This window comes from Phyllostomus hastatus, unplaced genomic scaffold (assembly GCF_019186645.2).
Source record: "Phyllostomus hastatus isolate PE091 unplaced genomic scaffold, TTU_PhHast_1.1 phas_contig_210, whole genome shotgun sequence".
NCBI classification, from domain to species: Eukaryota; Metazoa; Chordata; class Mammalia; order Chiroptera; family Phyllostomidae; genus Phyllostomus; species Phyllostomus hastatus.
This window is the reverse complement of record NW_025333737.1, coordinates 35,540,234-35,558,422: the sequence shown is the minus strand read 5'-3', so window position 1 is coordinate 35,558,422 and position 18,189 is coordinate 35,540,234. Positions and strand designations below refer to the sequence as shown.

The 18,189-nt window shown below is 63.2% G+C and overlaps 1 protein-coding gene across 6 annotated transcripts; it reads left to right on the top strand.

Moving 5' to 3' along the window:
- Positions 1 to 895: 895 nt before the first annotated feature.
- On the top strand, positions 896 to 18,084 carry EXOC7 (exocyst complex component 7). 6 transcript variants are annotated; one of them, XM_045836278.1, is made up of 21 exons: positions 896 to 1,029; positions 1,209 to 1,274; positions 2,436 to 2,620; positions 2,808 to 2,913; positions 4,530 to 4,752; positions 6,727 to 6,894; positions 9,479 to 9,571; positions 10,482 to 10,550; positions 11,524 to 11,669; positions 11,931 to 12,083; positions 12,370 to 12,468; positions 12,810 to 12,872; positions 13,126 to 13,192; positions 13,827 to 13,865; positions 14,593 to 14,658; positions 14,954 to 15,074; positions 15,266 to 15,361; positions 16,339 to 16,402; positions 16,689 to 16,730; positions 16,829 to 16,962; positions 17,178 to 18,084. In XM_045836278.1, the coding sequence occupies exons 1-21, from the start codon at positions 970 to 972 to the stop codon at positions 17,278 to 17,280; spliced, it is 2,163 nt and encodes a 720-aa protein (XP_045692234.1). In that variant the 5' UTR covers positions 896 to 969; the 3' UTR covers positions 17,281 to 18,084. The 6 variants fall into 6 exon arrangements, with proteins under 6 accessions (XP_045692234.1, XP_045692236.1, XP_045692235.1 ...); XM_045836280.1 differs by lacking the exon at positions 10,482 to 10,550 and having other exon boundaries at positions 17,178 to 18,083; XM_045836279.1 differs by lacking the exon at positions 13,827 to 13,865 and having other exon boundaries at positions 17,178 to 18,082.
- The last annotated feature ends 105 nt before the right edge of the window (positions 18,085 to 18,189 follow it).

The following is an 18,189-nucleotide window of genomic DNA, read 5'->3' as shown; positions in this document are numbered from 1 at the left end:
CCTGTGAGGACATTTTTCATCCAGGGAAACAAACAACAAAAAAAGGTGCTCAGGGAGAGACTAGGTGAGTAGGGAGGATGGGGCACGAGGGTCATGCCGTTTTCAGTTAAAAACTGCTGAACAGCCTGGCTGGTGTAACTCAGTGGACTGAGTTCGGGACTGCAAATCAAGAGGTCAGGGGGTTGGATTTCTGGTCAGGGCACAGGCCTGCGTTGTGGGCCAGGTCCCCAGTAGGGGGCATGAGAGGCAACCACACATTGATGTTTCTCTCCCTCTCTTTCTTCCTCCCTTCCCCTCTCTCTGGAAATAAATAAAATCTTCTTTAAAAATTTTTTAACTGCTGAACACTGAGCGCTGTGTGGGCAGGTGCGCTCTTATCACCCATTGTGAAATCGGCAGACATGTTGAAAGAGTCTTCACAAAAAAAATATACTGAAACCGAACGCAGCCTCTCACAACAACGCCAGCTGGTGCACTAATCCAGAAGGGTTCCTAGAACACTCACTTAGCTGGGGGAAGGTGTGCTCTACAAGGGGCTCGCCCTCCAGAAGATAATTCTGGGTTTTAGGTGATACATACGAGGAGATAATTCCCCTTGTATTTAGTTCATTTACAAAAGTGCAATGACATTGTACAAAGTTCAAAGATTTTGTTCACAATCATAGATACGCCCCTTCCTGAGGCCTATAGAGCAAGACGTTAGCGGTATTTTTCCCGGGCTGGCTGCTGTTCAGAGCAGAGAAGTGCTGAAGGAGGCCTCTGGGCCGGTGCGGAGCCACACTTCCCCGCCACACCCAAGATGGCTGCCGACCGCAGCTGTCCCGTTGCCCCGCGCAGGGGCACTTCCGCGGCCGCCGGCGGCGCACTCAAGGAGGGGCCGAGGGCGGAAGTGGGTGTGACAGGGACGGAAGCCGAGAAGGCACACTGCTGACACAAAACCCTGGGAGTGGGAGTCGCGGGGTCGTAAGGATGATCCCCCCGCAGGAGGCGTCCGCCCGGCGGCGGGAAATTGAGGACAAGCTGAAGCAGGTGGGCTGGGGCCGGGGGCGCCAGGGCCGGACACCGCGCCGCGGCGTCCACTCCGGGAGGAGGCGGGGGTGAGCCGGGCACTCCCTGCACCGAGCTGGGCTGGGCGGCCGCGCCATGGGCCCGCGGCGCGGTGGTCTTCGGCCCGGGCTGCTGGTGATGCCCTCCCTGCGCTCCCCCAGGAGGAGGAGACGCTGTCCTTCATCCGAGACAGCCTGGAGAAAAGCGACCAGCTCACCAAGAACATGGTGAGTGACGCCCCGGCCGGGGGGAGCTAACAGGCCCCCAGATCCTGAGGGGAGAGAGTCCTGCGACCCGCGGTTCCGGTCCAGAAGGCCGGGGGTTCTGGCCTGGGTGCTGATGGCGGTAGTGGGTGGTTTCTTCAGCAACCGTGTGGCTTGTCGCTTACCTAGCTCCCTTCCCCGTGCCCCCCTCCTCCCTGAAGATGCCGCTGCCCCCGCTGGCCTGCACTTTCTGCTCTCTGTCCAAGCTCTCCATCCTTCCTCCTCTCCTTCCGCAGACACCTGTGAGACGGACTTGGGTGGGCTGGGTGTTGCTCGTTGTCATCCTCAATTCAGTGGGCGGTCGCAGGGGATGGAGGGCGGGGTTAGCACTCCCGAGATCCCTGAAAGCAGACAGGACCCAGCCATCACCCCCAGAGGGCTTCTGGGTAGCATGAGCTCTGAAGTCAGATGGGGAGCTGGTCCTCACCCTCCACTTACTTGTGTGTGGCGCCGGACAGGTAACTCCGAGCCTCAGTGAACGCATCTGATAAAACAGAGAATGCCAGCCTTCCAGTGTGGCGGTGAAGGTCACAGGAGGTGACACGTGGGAACGCATCTTGTACAGTACCAGGTGTATAATAGGTGCTCAACAAAACGGGGGTTTTCTTCTTTATTCCCAGAGGAGACTGTGAAGCACAATTGAGTAAATACAAACTTGGGCATGTATTTGGTAGCACGAGGATGAGGTCCTAGTCCTCATTTCGTGAGATTCACCCTCAGAGAGAGAAGCTTCTGAAAATGCCAGCAATGCGTTTGCAGCTGCTCCGTGTGAAACTGCTTCCTGATCAGCCTAGGAAAGCCTCAGAAAGAACAGAAATTGAGATTCGGCTCCAAAGGGTGAAAGGGAAACCATCCTGGGGTGATTATCTTAGGAGGGATTCAGTTGATGCCTGGACTGCCTTCAAATCAAACCTCAGCCAATTCGTTTGGACCACCTGTGTGTCGGGCCCAGGGCAGGTGCTGAGGACGCAGTGGCGAACAGCTACGCCCCTGTCCCTTCCCTTACAGAGTGTATTGTCTAGACAACCAGAGGACAGGCAGCAGATGCCGAAGGCCAGTGGGCGTCCAGCAGCAGTGCTGGGACAACCATGAGGCCTGAGAGCCCGGGCCCCCCTCCCCCCGCAGGTGTCCATCCTGTCGTCCTTCGAGAGCCGCCTGATGAAGCTGGAGAACTCCATCATCCCCGTGCACAAGCAGACAGAGAACCTGCAGCGGCTGCAGGAGAATGTTGAGAAGACCCTGTCCTGCCTGGACCACGTCATCAGCTACTACCATGTGGCCAGTGACACAGAGAAGATCATCAGGGAGGGGTGAGCTGGGGCCAGAGGGTCTCATTCTTAACGTGTCCTGGACTGGCGGCCCCAGGCCTTGGAAGGGAGGGGTAGAATACTCGTACGTGTGAGCCTCTGTATTAATTCTCTTCTCTCCCCTTCCAAATGCCATTCCTCCTCTTCGTCTTCCATCCACACAGGCTCATACGGCCCCTTTGCTTCCCAGCCCCACAGGTAGGCTGGAAGAGTACCTGGCGAGCATGGCCAAGATTCAGAAGGCTGTGGAGTATTTCCAGGACAATAGCCCGGACAGCCCAGAGCTCAACAAAGTGGTAAGGGGCCAGAGGGTAAGGCGAGGGGCCCGGGGCCGCCAGTCCCTGCCCTGGGCCCATGAGAGACTGAGCCGCTTGCAGGAGAACACAGTAGGACAGACAGACGGCAGTCTGCACTGCAGCGCACGGGCTGTAGTCCTCGAGGCCTCTGCCTCAGGAATTACAGGGGTGCCTTTGCACTGCTTTTGTGCAAGTTAACTCAATTATAAATCACGCATACAATATAAACTTCACATTGATTTTTATACATGCATTTGTGCTTTGTTTACAGTGATGAAAGCACACAATATAAAAATGTATCAATTTAAACATCTTTTAAAATTTGGTTTTTAATTGTAGTCGACATGCAACATCTTACTGGTTTCAGGTGCCATGATTAGACACGGATACATCTATGACGGGATGCCCCAATGAGTCTAGCGCCCATCTGACCACGCAGTTATTGCAGCGTTGCTGACTGTGTCCCCTCTGCCACACTTTACTCCCCTGTGACTATCTGTGTAACTCCAATTTGCACTTCTTAACCCCGCCCCCTTTTCCACCTGTCCCTCCAACCCCTGCCCATCTGGCGACCACCAATTGTTCTCTGTACCTGTGGGTTTATTTCTGTTTGTTTGTTCATTTATTTTGTTTTTTGGGACTCCACATATCAGTGAAATCATATGGCACTTGTCTTCCTCTGTCTGACGGACTTCACCTAGCGTACCCCCCTCTCTGGGTCCACCCGCATTTCAACCCCCTTCCAGTGCGCAGCTCTGCGGCCCGGGGTGCCTTCCCTGGGCTGCACAGCCGTCACCGCCGTCACCCCCGGAGCTCCTCTGCAGCCCAGATGGAGCCTCCTACCCATCGTGCCCTAGCTCCCCTCTCTCCTTTCCCTCCGACCCCCGGCAACCGTTGTTCTACCTTCTGTCTCTGTGAACTTGGCCATTCTAGTCCGTTTTCTGTCTCTGTCGACGGGCCTGCTCTGGACTTCTCATATCAGTGGCATCACGCAACCATGTGACCTTCCGTGTCTCGCTTCTTTCCCTCAATGTAACGTTTGCAGAGTTCACGCATGCCATCATGTATGCATGTCAGTGCTCCCTGGGTGGGTGCCCACCTTCTGGCCCCTGTGGAAAGTGCCGCTGTGAACCCTCGCACGCACACTCTTGTGTGAGCATGTTTCCAGTTCTCTCGCATGCCCTGGATGCCTGCCCCTCGTCAGGCGGACGATTCGCAGATATTTTCTCTCATTCTGTGGGTTGTCTTTTCATTTTTTTTTTTATGGTATCATTTGCAGCACAAAAGCTTCTAATGTGACATAGTTCAATGTAGCTATTTTTTTTTCTTTTGCAAACCCTTTTCTAACAAGAAGGCCAGTGAACCGTGCAGTGAGAAAATAATCAGCCAACATTATAAAGCCTCTGCTTATGAAAGCCTGGGTCTCACTTGTGAACACACAGTTTGGGGGAACACGAGGTGCAGACATAATCAAGGAAACCTCCCTGGCGTTTCCTTTCTGGGTTCAAGGAAGTGGAGGCAGAGGGGAGGGAGGTGAGGGCCAGCCGAGTGCTGACACGGCAGCAGTGGACTCTCTCCCTCCCTCCCTCCCTCCCTTCCTCCCTCGGCCCCTGCAGAAGTTGCTGTTTGAGCGCGGGAAGGAGTCTCTGGAGTCCGAGTTCCGCAGCCTGATGACCCGGCACAGTAAGGTCGTCTCCCCAGTGCTCATCCTGGATCTGATCAGCGGGGAGGAGGAGCTGGAGGTCCAGGAGGAGGTGCCCCTGGAGCACCTGCCCGAGGGCGTGCTCCTGGACGTGGTCCGCATCTCCCGCTGGCTGGTGGAGTACGGGCGCAACCAAGGTGAGAGGGCCCGGGCCGGGTGGGGGTCCTGGGTTTTTGTGTTTTTTTTTTATAAAAAGCTTAATAGGAAATAATATGGCAATAAATCTACAGCTTGTGTATCAAATTGTGAGTCTAGCCAAATCCAAGCTTTTCTTTATATACCTTACTTTCCTGTTTTTCTATCTTTTTATTTCGGATTAATTATAAAATTTTCAGCCCTGGCTGGTGTGGTTCAGTGGATCCAGCACCAGCCTGCTAACCAAAGGGCCTCCAGTTCAATTCCCAGTCAGGGCACAGGCCTGAGTTGCAGCCAGGTCCCCAGTAGGGGGCGCACAAGAGGCAACCACACACTGATGTTTCTCTCCCTCTCTTTCTGCCCCCCTTCCCCTTCCTAAAAATAAACAAACAAAATCTTTGAAAAAAATTTCTCAAATGGTACTGAAAGCCTCAGGCGGAAAGCAGAAGTCCGCCTCCTCACTCCCTGGATACCTACAACATCAGGACCCAAAGATGAGCACTGTTGGGGTTGATTCACACCCTCCCCAAAACTCCTGCAGCAGCGAGTGTGTGGGTGTGCGTGCGTGTCCTCTCCTCCTTCCCGAGTGGAAGGCAGCGCCCCGAACGCGAGTCCCGCCGTGGTTTTCTGTCCGGAACTTCCGAGAGGCCGTGCGCACTCCTTACCGGGACCCGCGCGCCTGCTCTGGGCTCCTCTAACGGCCGCCCCGTGTTCCGTGGCGTGGCAGTGCCATCATTTCTTTCGCCAGCCCTCGGATTGAAAAACCAAAAACTGCGAACCAAGCAAACATTTCAGAAAACAAAAATTCCAATGAATACTCAGTTTTAAGCTTTTTAGCCCACCACGCTTTGTTAGTATGTGTGCGCGAGCGCTAAGTTCTTGGTGTGCGTCGCCGGTGTCCCGGCCTTCTCGCGCGCACCCCCTGGTGGCGGGTCTCCGGCCGCCCTGTACTGCCCACACAAACGTGCCATGGCGCATGTGCGGAGCTGGCGGACCTCCTGGGATAAGAGGGAGGCCCGCGGGCGTGTCCAGGCCCTTCAGACAGCCCCCCTGCTCTGGCCTGTTTTCTGCCCTGGGCTCCTTGGGACACGTTTGTGGGGAGGTGCTGAGGTGCACCGGGAGTCCGTCCCCTTGTCCTCACTCATTTGCGTTTTGGGGTTTCCCAGCTTTTCAGTGCTGATTAGCAGCACTGCTCTGAGCACGCCCGAGCGAATTGCTTTTCTTAGGTAGGGAGTTCTTCGGGGCATTTTCTCAAAGGTGCCATTGTCAGGTAGCGAGCTCCTGTGCAGGTAGATGGGGACGCGGCAGCTCTGTTGACAGCCCCACCGCTGTTCTTTCCTCCCTGGGCTGTCACAGTCCCCTGGTGGCTGTTTCAAGATTTGACTTTTTATTTTTAGAGATAGAGGAACGGAGGGAGAAAGAGAAGGAGAGAAACATTGATCAGCGGCCTCCCACACACCCCCCACTGGGGACCTGGCCCACAACCCAGGCCTGTGTCCTGATTGGGAATCAAACCAGCGGCCCTTTGGGTCACAGGTTGGGGGGTCAGTCCACTGAGCCACAGCAGTCAGGGCCCCTCCGGTTATTTTCTTAAATGTTCACTTTGTGATCAGCTAAAGATGGGGTGTGTTTTCATTCACCGACACTTGTTGTCTCTTTGCCCCCTACGAATTGCTCACACCCTTTGACTCCTTACCAGATTGAATTGGATGTTAGCTTTATATTTTTTATCTTAAAAAATACTTTAGCTTCAAAACTTAAAAATGATCCGTCCTATTGGGGTATACTCTTCCTTTAAGAGTCTGCCTGATTTTGGGATGAGTCCCCGTGGGTGGCGGTGAGCCCGAGCGGATGCCGGGAAGGATTCGCAAGTGGAAGAAATAGTGGGCGCCGCTGCCGCCCTGTGGAGCCAGCCTGGCGGGGAAGGCGGGGACCCCGGGCCGCCCCACAGCAGCCCGCTGCCCCTCTCTCCCCAGATTTCATGAACGTCTACTACCAGATCCGCTCCAGCCAGCTGGACCGCTCCATCAAGGGCCTGAGGGAGCACTTCCGGAAGAGCACCTCTGCCTCTGGGGTCCCCTACTCCCCGGCCATCCCCAACAAGAGGAAAGACACGCCCACCAAGAAGCCTGTCAAGCGGCCAGGTGGGTCCCCGCCCCGGCCCCGTGAGCACCGGCCAGAAGGTGGTGTGGGACCTGCACTGCCTTCAGCCCTCCCCAACCCCAGAGCTTGTGGGAGCGACCCCAGCTGTAGGTGCGCAGGACAGAGAGCAAGTGTCCAGCAGCCGGCAGGCCCCCGCCCAGTGAGGCCCTCCCTTCTGCTCAGCAGAGTCTGGGGGGTTACATCAGTGTCTCTGGAGTAGGGAGAGGAGTCACAGATGGGGGGGGCAGGGTAACAGGGTGCCAGGGCGCAGCCAGTTGCTGGGCCCCTTTCCCTCCCCCCGCTGTCCAGCCAGGAGGCCTGCGTGCTGCCATGGCCAAGGCCGTGGGATGGGACAGGGCAGACCTCACTTTCCAGAGAGCCAGGGCGGCGTGCCGTGGGGAGAGCTGCCACTCCCGCAGTCGGTCCAGAAAGGAAGAAGTCCGTCTGGCTTTCAGGCCGCACTGCGCTGGGGCCTGGCGGTGGGGAAGTCGCTGGGCGGGGGCTGGGGGCGAGGGGGGTGGGGTGAAGGGGGGAGCGGCCTGGGCCATGCGTGGTGACTGCCCTGGCGAACAGCGCCCTGTCTGTCCCTCTCCCGGTCCCCGCGGCCCCCACTCGCTACTGGGGTATCGGGAGCTGACTGCAGCCTGTGTGGGCCAACAGTGCCCCTTTGTGTGGCTGCGGCTTGGCCGGCCTGGCTCTGTCTGGCCGCCGCCGAGAGAGGTCGCCCTCAGTGGGCGTGGCCTGTGGCCTAGAGCTCACACTGGGGCCAGGTCCCCAGGCACCGTTTCTCACCCCCCCCCCACCTCCCAGCGCCTGTGTTCGGGGTCGGAGGCGTGGCAGAGCAGAGGCTGCCCAGGGGGCACACTCGAGGGGAGCGTTAGGGTGGCTGGTGACTCTGGAGGGAAGTGCACTGAGTGCTCCCCCCCAGTGGGGGTGCCCCGGCTGCCCACCCAGAAAACCGGTGACTCCACCACGCCAGCTTGCCTGGCTGCCACACACGGTCGGTCCCTCCCTGTGCCTCTGCGTGTCCAGCTGGGCTGCGCCTGGGAGGCCACCTGGGCCTCGGCCGTCCGTGCTCGCTTCCCCTCGGTCTCCCCCTCCCTGACGGGCCCTGGAGTCCCTGGGACCCATGAGCTCAGCCCCAGAGTGCTGGCTGGCCGTGCAGGAACAGGGCCCGCCAGGAGGCGGTGCTCACCGGGGACCTAATCAGTCCTGGCCTTGTAGACCCAAGAGGAGAACTCTCTGGAAGGGTCCCCATGGTCTCCGTGGGGTTTCGGGAGCTGTCAGGAGCTGGCGAGCTTGGGGCTGATGCCAGGCCTGGGGCATCGGGCCTGGGGACCTCAGTTCCTGGCTCGGGGAGGGGGGCGGGGAGGCCTCCTCGGTCAGTGAGTGGTGACGAGACACCAGACGCTCGTCCGTGGTGCTGGGTGCCTGGCGGCCGGGCGGCAGGCGCATCTGCTCCGGGTCGGGTGTGGGGCAGGGACCTGACGTACTCACTAGCGGGGACACAGGATACAGGCACTCAGCTGGGCCCCCAAACCCGGTTATCAGTAGCTTGTCGGGGTACAACCAGAAGGAAATGAGCCCCTCCAGATTTTGTCCCTTTCGCTCTGCCTGGCCTTTTGTGGGGCACGTGCAGGACTCCGGCAGCCTCGCTGTGCCCCGGGACTCGGGGGCCGGGGCCGGCCGTCTCCGGGGAAGGGGGACAGAGCTCTGCGCACGGGCGCCCCCCTCCGCCAGCACAAGGCAGCTGCCCTCGCCTGTTTGAAATGCTGTTTCATGTCCCCCGTCCTGAGGTGTCTCCTCCCCGCAGAGGTGGCCGACCCCGCGGCTGGGGCGCTGCGGTTTTGTTCTCATTGTTTTTACTTGTGACACTAACTGCTGATTTTCTCCGTGCCACGAGCACGTACCCTTTCCCACTGCCCTCCCTCTCCTCTCCGTGAGGCGGCCCTGTTAACCCCGCTCAGCTTGCGAGGTTTTTCCTGTTGCTTTGGTGGTGTGGGGACCTCCGGGGCTTGGGGCCAGGCTGCCTCGGGGTCCCCAAGCCTCCCGGGAGGCGCTTCCCGTCTCGCCGGCTCGCGGGGCTGCTTCTCCCCGACCACCGTTGGGCTCCCTGCCAGCGCCAAGCATGCCCCGAGAGCTCTGCCTGGTGGTCTGCTCAGGGCCCCCAGCGCCCAGCTCCCCCAGGCTCTGGCCCCGGCCCTGCCCTCTGGGTGTGAGGGCTCTGTCCCCAGCTCCTCCTGGCCAGCCCTTGTTTTTTGTGGTCACAGGGCCGCTTTTTATTTTGGCCCCTCCTAGTGGACCTCTGCCCCTCACCTCCTTCACCCCCTGCTCGTCCTCAGCGACGAGGGCCAGCAGCAGAAGCAGGAGGCCCATCTGGGGGATGTGTCCATTCCTTCGTCTCCGTCTGCTGGCTGTCCGGCGGCCCTGGGGAAGGGTCTGCTGGGGGCGGTGGCGCCTGGGCATGCTCGGTGTTGGGAGGCGGGGCGGGGGGCCGGGGGCCGGGGGCCCGGGGAGGGCGCTGCTGTTTTCTCTCACTCGTTTCCTAGGTCTTCTTACCTCCTCTCTGTGTGGCTCTGGTGACAGGGACGATCCGTAAGGCTCAGAACCTTCTGAAACAGTATTCCCAGCATGGTCTAGATGGGAAAAAGGGGGGCTCTAACCTCATTCCTCTGGAAGGTAATCACCCCGTGTTCCCTCTCCTGCTCCCCCTCCTCCACCGTGTGTCCGCTCCCGAGGCAGGGCAGAGCCTGCCACCCCCCAGGAGGGCCTCGGGGGGGAGCCCCGAGAGGGGGCCCGGGGTGGGGACGGCAGGTTCCCTGTGCCACTGCCTCCGGCTGGCGCAGGGACAGGTTCCGTGGCTGTGGCCTTGGCCCGGTCCCGTCTGGCCGGCGGCGGCTCTGCCCTCCCTGAGGCTCCCCCCACCTCCCTCCCTGTCTCTGTCCTCGTCTCCCGTTGGAACTCGGAGAACATTCTTTGCCCGGGCAGCCCTTTCACGCTCAGACCGGCAGTGGCAGGACCAAGGGGGCCTAGGCCTCCTGGTCACCCGCACCCCCAACTTTAGAAGGGGGGTGTGTGCAGCAAGGCAACAGGCCCCTGGTCAGCCACGCGTCTTCCTCTGTCCCGTCAGAGGAAGGACAGCCCCTCCCTGGAGGGCCTGACCCGCCTGCACAAGCGCGATGCTGGGCTACAAGCAGAAGGCCGTCTCCTGCGCTTGGCCGTGGCATTTCTCTAACTGGGTGTCTCTCCCGGACTCGGGGAGACAGCCCCTGGTGTGGGGCCTCGGCCCCTGCGGCTGCCAGAATCCTCAGACCTCTCTCTGGCCCTTGCAGCTCCCTCCCGGCCTCCGGGCTGGGGGAGGCCAGCTCCCGAGGGCGGTCGGGGGCCCTGCGAGTCAGGCTTGAAACGGCTGTCCCTCAGGTGGCCTGAGGCAGAGGAGGGGCTCGGAGCCCTCCCCAGTGTCCCTTCCCCGACATCCCGTCCGACGCCCCTCCTGGAGATCGAGGGCTTCTTCCCAGAACCCCAAGGGCCAGCCCGCCCAGCCCCTGGATAAACGCTGCTTGTGTTTGTGCGGCCGACGTCTCGCTAGGTCACGAGCATGATTTCCGAGTTAAGCACCTGTCCGAGGCCCCGAACGACAAGCACGGGCCGCTGGCCGGTGAGTACCGCAGCCCAGCCCGCGGGCGGCCGCCGCCGCCGCCCCCACCGCAGTCACCGGAGGGCCCGGCCGGCCGCTCCGCCTCGAGGATGGGCCAGGCCTGCCCCTGCTCTCCCTCCAGACTCTCTCTTCCCGGAACACGGTCCCCTTGCCTCTCTCCAGGCGGGAGCGCACAGCTGGCTCTCAGGGCCCGGGCCAAGGGGACAAGTTGCTGCTGCTTGGAAGGCAGGCAGGGAGGGGACGTTTCTCCCTGGGGAGCAGGGAGCCCCGACACCGGCTCCAAAGGCGGTGCCAGAGCTCTGGCTCCCGGGGCACATGGAACCACGCTGCCGGCCGGCGCCTCTGCCCCAGCCTCCAGCGGTGGGACCCAGCCTCCTCCTGGGCCGGCTGGCAGCCGAAGGGCCCTCGCGCTCTGGGGCTCACGTTGCCTCTTCTCGGATCTTAACCTCACGCCTCGCAGGCCATAGCCCACGGCCTTCTCGTGTGTCCCGAAAGGCCTGCTTGGGCTGGGAGCTGCCCTCGCAGACCCAGCACTGTCTGAGCTGCCTGTCCACCTCAAGGTGCCCGCCTCCTTGACGTGCACGCTGCCCCCTGCCCGGCCCTGGCCGCCCTCTCTCCGGTCCATTCCAGAACCCCCGGTCCTGGGCTCAGACAGACCCCGTCCAGGGAGTCCATTCAGGGGAGTTTCCTCCTTCCCCCGGGGCCCGACTCCCGCCCCCTCCGCCACCTGGCACTCTGGGACGAAAGCACTGTCCGTGGCAGAGCTGAGAGTGAAGCCAGGACAGACGCTGGGCTCCTTCCCAGGTTCCCCTCTGGCCCAGGGAGGCCTGCTGGTCTTCAGCTTCCTGCCGGAGCAGCCCTCCCCGCCTGCTGCCGGTCGGGGCCACGGGCCAGGAGCTGGGGGGACCCAGGCCCCTGCAGCGGGGGGAGGGCTGTCCCCAGCCCTGCAGCTCAGCGCCGTGCCGCCCCCCAGGGAGAGACGACATGCTGGACGTGGAGACCGACGCCTACATCCACTGCGTCAGCGCCTTCGTGAAGCTGGCCCAGAGCGAGTACCAGCTGCTGATGGAGGTCATCCCGGAGCACCACCAGAAAAAGACCTTCGACTCCCTGATACAGGTCCTGCCCCGCCCCGGCCCAGCTGGCGCAGCGGGAGCCGTCACTGCAGGAGCTTGAGTTGGGGCTGGGCCTGCTGTCGGCAGCCCTCCGGCACAGCTGCCCCCCCACCCCCACCCTGCGGTCCCGGGGGCGGGCCTGGTTGGCGCCTCCCCATCGGAAGCACACTGGCTTCCCCCGCCCCTTCGGGTGCCCTCACGGTCCCTGGGGAGCCGCTGTCACCACCCCGCCCCTCCCTGAGCGGCGCCCCGGACCCTCTCCCAGGACGCACTGGATGGGCTCATGCTCGAGGGGGACAACATCGTGTCGGCCGCCCGGAAGGCCATCGCGAGGCACGACTTCTCCGCTGTGCTCACCGTCTTCCCCGTGCTGCGGCACCTCAAGCAGACCAAGCCCGAGGTCGACCAGGTGCTCCAGGTGAGTGTACGGGGAGGCCCCGGGGGCCACGGGGGGCGCGGGGTCCTGCCGCCCTGCCCAGCGTGGCCTCCCCGCCGGGAACCACGTTCTCTGCCCCTCACCTCTGCTCCGAGGGGGGCTGGCAGCCGCTCACGGGTCCTGTGAGTGAAGAGGAGGCAGTCCCATGGGTGGGGGGCGGGGAGAAGCAGCGGGGAGTGGACGGGGCACGGGGCCGCATGCACACAGCCGGTGTCCGGCGGGGCCAGGGGCCGGGGCCTGCCCGCCACGTAGGCTTGTGCCTCCTCAGGGCACAGCCGCCAGCACCAAGAACAAGCTGCCCAGCCTCATCGCCTCCATGGAGACAGTGGGCGCCAAGGCGCTGGAGGACTTCGCCGACAACATCAAGGTGCGCCCCTCCCCCTGCGCCCCGCCCACCGGCGGGCTGTGGGTGGGGCCACCGGTGACCCGGCTGAGCAACTTGTTCAGAGAGCAGGGCTCCGAGTGCGGCAGCCTGCGGGGGGCGGGGGGGGTCTCCTGTTGGCTCGCAGAGCCTCCCTTTCTTTCCTGGGCTCTAGGCCTGAACCTCCTGCCCCCCCTTTTCCTGGCCTGTCCATCTTACCTCTGTGCCTTCAGCGTGTCCTGACACCTGTCTGCCAGGAGGTGGCGCCATGAGCAGGCTGCCCGGCAGGGGGGTGGGTCCGAGGCCTCCTGGGAGCTCTCTCAGGGAGTGCGGCGTTTCCCCCGCAGAACGACCCGGACAAGGAGTACAACATGCCCAAGGACGGCACCGTGCACGAGCTCACGAGCAACGTAGGTGCTGCCCGCGGTCGCCTGGGGTGGGGGTGCCCGGAGCCGCCAGGACCGGACCGTGCGGCACTCGGCGCACGGCAGACCGGCCCTCCCCTCGCCGGCCAAACCCGAAGCCGGGAAACAGGGAGGTTGTCAGCCGCCCTTTTCACCGGGCGGACCCCGCACTTGCCCCAGAATGGGGGGGGGCATTGTGGGAGCTGGCCTGACCCCTGGGTCCGGCCCCTGACCTCCCTGGACCCCTTTCCCCACACAGGCCATCCTCTTCCTGCAGCAGCTCCTGGACTTCCAGGAGACGGCGGGCGCCATGTTGGCCTCCCAAGGTACTTGGCCCCTCCGAGCGGGACCCCCAGCCCCATGCCCCCCTCCACTCTCCTGCCTGGAGATGGGGGTTAGGCCCCCCAGTGGGCACTGGCCACCTCTGGTGAGGAGAACGCCTCCAGCCGGTGGAGTGGGCCCAGGGCGGGACAGCGGGCTGGTGGGCCCCTGGGCTGAGCACCCGGAGAGCCGGGCTCCGCTGCAGTCCCCGGCTGACCTCTGCCCCTGGGCTCCCTGGGGAGGGCACCCGGGTGTTTGTAGGTGCCCCTCCTGCCCCACCCTCTGTCCGGATTCTCCACCCCTTCTTGTGTCTGCCTGTCCTCCTAATGAACCGCACGCAGCCGGCGCTTATGGAGGCTGGCATCTCGGGGCCAGCCTGGCGTCTTCCTGAGGTTGGCACGTGAGGGCGCAGGCGTCGCCGGCCACTGGCCTGGGGGTGCTTGACCCCACTGTCCTGGGTGTCCCCGGCCTGCAGCAGGTCTGGCCTGGGTGTGCGCTGCTCTCTGGGTCCTGGCTGTCGTGGGAGTGGTCTGTGACTCGGGGTGACTCAGCTGCTTCTAACCTGTGTTTGCACTTTGCATCTTTCTCCCGTCTCTGTCTCCGCCTCCTCCCCTCCGCGCGCTGCCTCTCACTCCGTAGTTCTTGGGGACACATACAATATTCCTTTAGACCCCCGAGGTAAGCGGCGGGGTTCTGCAGCCCCACCCTCCCGCTCCGAAGCCCTGCGAGTGAGGGTCCCTGGGGACAGGCAACTGGGCAGACTCAGGGCCCACTGGGGAGTGGGGGTCGGGGAACGCACAGGTCCCTGCGGGGGCCTTCCAGCTCTCACAGCTCCGCCCACGGCCACTTCCTGTCTCCGAGGTTACCCAGGCGGTGTCCTGTGGCCCAGGCTCCCCGCGTACACCCTCCAGCCAGCCCAGCCCCTGCCCCCACCCCTCCTCTCCCCGAGCCTGGCCTTCCACTCTGTGTAGGCAGGTCCCCTCTGTTCCCCACGGCCGGCCCAGGAGGTGGTGGGAAGTTGCAGGGGGAAGAGGCCCTGCTGTTGACCAGTAGGAACGGTGGGCCCCAGCACAGGTCGGGGTTGGCGGGCAGGAGGTGTCCCACTCCTCTCCTGCCGGCCGTCCTGCTCCTCATGGGCCGCCCCGTCACCATAGAGGGGTTTGCGCTGCCTTCCAGAAGGGGTCCGAGGGGGTGCCCTGTGCAGCAGGCAGGGGCCCTGGAGCCCAGCGGTTACCCCGCCCCGCCCCGCCCCGCCCCGAGCTCCTTTCTGTCCCATCAGCCAGAGAAAGGCAGGCTCAGAGGCCTCTCCCCGCGTGAGCTCGGGTGCCCCTGGGCCCGCCGCGGGAAGGCCGGCGAGGGTGTGGGCCCCCGCAGCCTCCGCAGCGGGACTTCTCCTCTCCCGCAGAGACCAGCTCTTCAGCCACCAGCTACAACTCCGAGTTCAGCAAGCGCCTGCTGAGCACCTACATCTGTGAGTGCGCTCCAGCCAGCTGCGGCCGAGGCTGGTCCCTGGCTCCCCGCCCCTCTCTCTCCCGTTTTGTGCCCTCCTACCTACTACCCGGGTCACGCCACTGAGCGGCCCCCCGACCTTTGCAATTACAGCCTGACCTCTGGTTCTGGTTCCAGTGCAGAGTGGGGGCCGGGCAGAGGGCCTCTGGAGTCGGGGAGGGACAGGAGGGACAGAGAGGCCTTGGTCTGTGGGTCCCTGGAGGGGGTCGTTGTGGCCACACTGCCATGTGGGCATGGCCCCATCCTTCCCCATGCAGGTAAAGTCCTGGGCAACCTGCAGCTGAACCTGCTGAGCAAGTCCAAGGTGTACGAGGACCCGGCTCTGAGCGCCATCTTCCTGCACAACAACTACAACTACATCCTCAAGGCCCTGGAGAAGTAGGTGGCCGCGGGCTGGTTGGCAGCCGCCCCCCACCCCGGGGCGGGGGGCGTGTGTGCTGCCTTCTTAGAGCTCTCGAAGGTCCACTGGGGCGGGCGGGCCCCACTGGTGCTGCCGCCCCAAGGCCCGGAGCCTGTGGGCCCTGGGAGCCGACCCCGCCCCCTCTGCTCTGTCCCTGGCCCCGCCCCAGGTCTGAGCTGATCCAGCTGGTGGCCGTGACCCAGAAGACGGCCGAGCGCTCCTACCGGGAGCACATCGACCATCAGATCCAGACCTACCAGCGCAGGTGAGAGGCTGGGCCCTTCTGCTGGCCTCTCCCGCCCCTCATGCCCACCGCTCACACCCCCTCTCAGGGTCTCAGGACACCGGGCCCAGCCAGGATGCGGTCAGTAACGGGGAACCGTGGCCCTGTGGACCCGGACCCTCTGCTTGTGTTACAGTCACATTCACGGGGTGGCAGTGGGACCCCCCCACGCTTGCTCCCTAGGGGGCGCTGTGCCGGCCTCCTCAGAGGGCGGTCTGCCTGCCGAAGGTGAAGCGGGGCTTGGGCCAGGGGCTGAGTGTCCGAGATGTGGGGAGCGTTTGCTCTTGGCCCAAGCAAAGAGCAAGGTTGCGAGGGCCCTTGAACTTGGCTGAGCAACCCTCTTCTGCTCCTGGGTTTCTGTGTGCCTCTCCCCTTGTGCGTCCTGCCCTGAAAGGGCCCTCCTCTTCCTTCCCCGGATCCGCCCTCGGCCCCCCCCCCCCCGCCTCATCTGAACTCGCCACGCCACTGACGTGGGGCACAGCCAACCCCATTCGTTCAGTTGATTGAACGCTCCGTTTCTTCTTGTTCTTTTTTTTTTTAAGATTTTATTTATTTATTTTGAGAGAGGGAAGGGAGGGAGATAGAGAGAGAAACATCAATGTGTGGTTGCTGGGGGTCATGGCCTGCAACCCAGGCATGTGCCCTGACTGGGAATCGAACCTGTGACACTTCGGTTCGTAGCCCACGCTCAATCCACTGAGCTACGCCAGCCAGGGCTCGTTCAATTTATTGAATGCTCTGTTTCTTCTTGTTCGTTTAAAAAGCGGCCATCTCAGGCACTTCCCACCCCCAAGGAAAAACCTCAGGTGTCTTTTGCTTAGTCGTGACCCGGGTCGATTCCTGCCCTCCCCGCAGTAGATCAAGAGCTTTAAACAAACCGACAAACCAACCAGCCCAGGAAGGAGCAGCTGCCTGAGGCTGCCCCTCCGCTGCCCTCTGCTTTCTCTCTCTCCTGGCAGCTGGACCAAGGTGACGGAGTACATCTCCGAAAAGAATCTACCTGTGTTCCAACCGGGAGTCAAGGTAAGCCCACAGTGGTGTCTAGCGGGTGTGCTACCTTTGTCATGCCCCTAGGGACAAGGACAAGAGGCCCTCTGGGAGGATAGAGCAGAGGGTGCCTGCAGCCCTCTGTGCTGCAGCAGCGAGGGCCGGGAGCGAGGGCTGGGCTGGGCTGGGCCGGGCGGGGTGGGGCGGGGCTGGCTGGGGCCGGGGGCGGGGCCTGGCTGGGCAGGGCCGGGCTGGGTGCAGGCATTGAGGGAGGGAGCGGGGCAGGTGACGCTTCTCTGAGGACAGCTTTCTGGGCCCCCAGCTCCGGGACAAGGAGCGGCAGATGATCAAGGAGCGCTTTAAGGTGAGCTGGGATCCTGTCCCCTCCTTGGGTGCCACTGCTGCTGTTGTGGCAACACAGACGCAAACCTTTGTTTCCGTTTCCGCCCTTTTGGGGGCCAGGGCTTCAACGACGGCCTTGAAGAGCTGTGCAAGACCCAGAAAGCCTGGGCCATTCCCGACACGGAGCAGAGGGACAAGATCCGCCAAGCTCAGAAGCACATCGTCAAGGAGACGTATGGGGCCTTTCTGCACAGGTGAGCCCCACGCCCCCCACGCCCGCACCCCCCCCCAGCTGGGGCTCTGTGCTCTCCTTCAGGACATCATGGGGGTGGGGGGCAGGCCCAGTGCCCTGGGCGTTGGCGTCGGGCCAGGCAGGGGCAGCACTCGGGGGCACCCCCCAGAAGGGCCTGAGACTAAGGGGGGGCAGGGGAGGGGCCGGGGCTCCCCACCAACCTCAGTGCCTGGCCAGGTACAGCAGCGTGCCCTTCACCAAGAACCCCGAGAAGTACATCAAGTACCGCGTGGAGCAGGTGGGCGACATGATCGACCGCCTCTTCGACACGTCCGCGTGAGCTGCGCCTGCCCCTGCCTGGCCTCGCAGGCCGGCGTGCCACCGGACACATAAACCCATGTTGACTGGCCTCTGGGCCGGGTGAGCCTCATGTCCTTCGGGGCAGGGGCGTTTCTTCGCCGCCCGGGCCAGGTGCCCTGTGCCTGGGCCCTCGAGTCCTGGTTTGTGCTTCTCCCCGCAGCCCCCACCCTCCGCCCTCCGCCCTCCGCCCTCCGCCACAGCGCGCTCCTGGGCGCCCGCCTTCCCGCACAGCTTGGGCGTCGTGTCCCTGACCACAGCCTGCAGGGGCCACCTGGTGGCCTCCAGGCAGGAAAGGACAGAGAGGGACACCCAGGCCTGTGGCCACGGCTGCCTGGGGAGCACAGCAGCAGGGGGCGGGACAACCCTGCCGCCCGCCCCGGTCAGAGCCCTGAGCCGAGGACACGGCACCCCCCTTCAGCTCGGACCCGTGGGTGGAGGGGCGCGGGCCGCATGGCAGCCAGAGGGCCTGGAGGGGACACGAGCAGGGCTGACCTGCGCTTGGACTTCGTGCGGAAGCACACTCTCCGCTGCCACGTCCTGGGGCTGGGGGGCTCTGTCCCCAGCAGTGCGCACTCTCCGTTCCCTCCGGTCCCGCACGCCTCAGCCATCCAGAGGAGTTCTGACGCCCCCACCCCGTGACTCTCGGCCCGTCTCCTGGTCCCCGTGCCCCCGGCCCAGGGCCAAGCAGCAGTGGCCTCAGGAAGAGCAGTTAGACTGGGGCGTGAGGGGCGGCTGGGGGACCGGTGGCCACCGCTGAGTTCAGGAGCGGAGTGGGAGTTGAGGGGAGTGGGGGTCGGCGGGGGAGTGGGGCCCCACCTATATAGAATGAGCAGCTGGGCTCCGGGCAGACAGACCCTGCAGGGTGCACTGGGTGATGGGTTCATTTCAC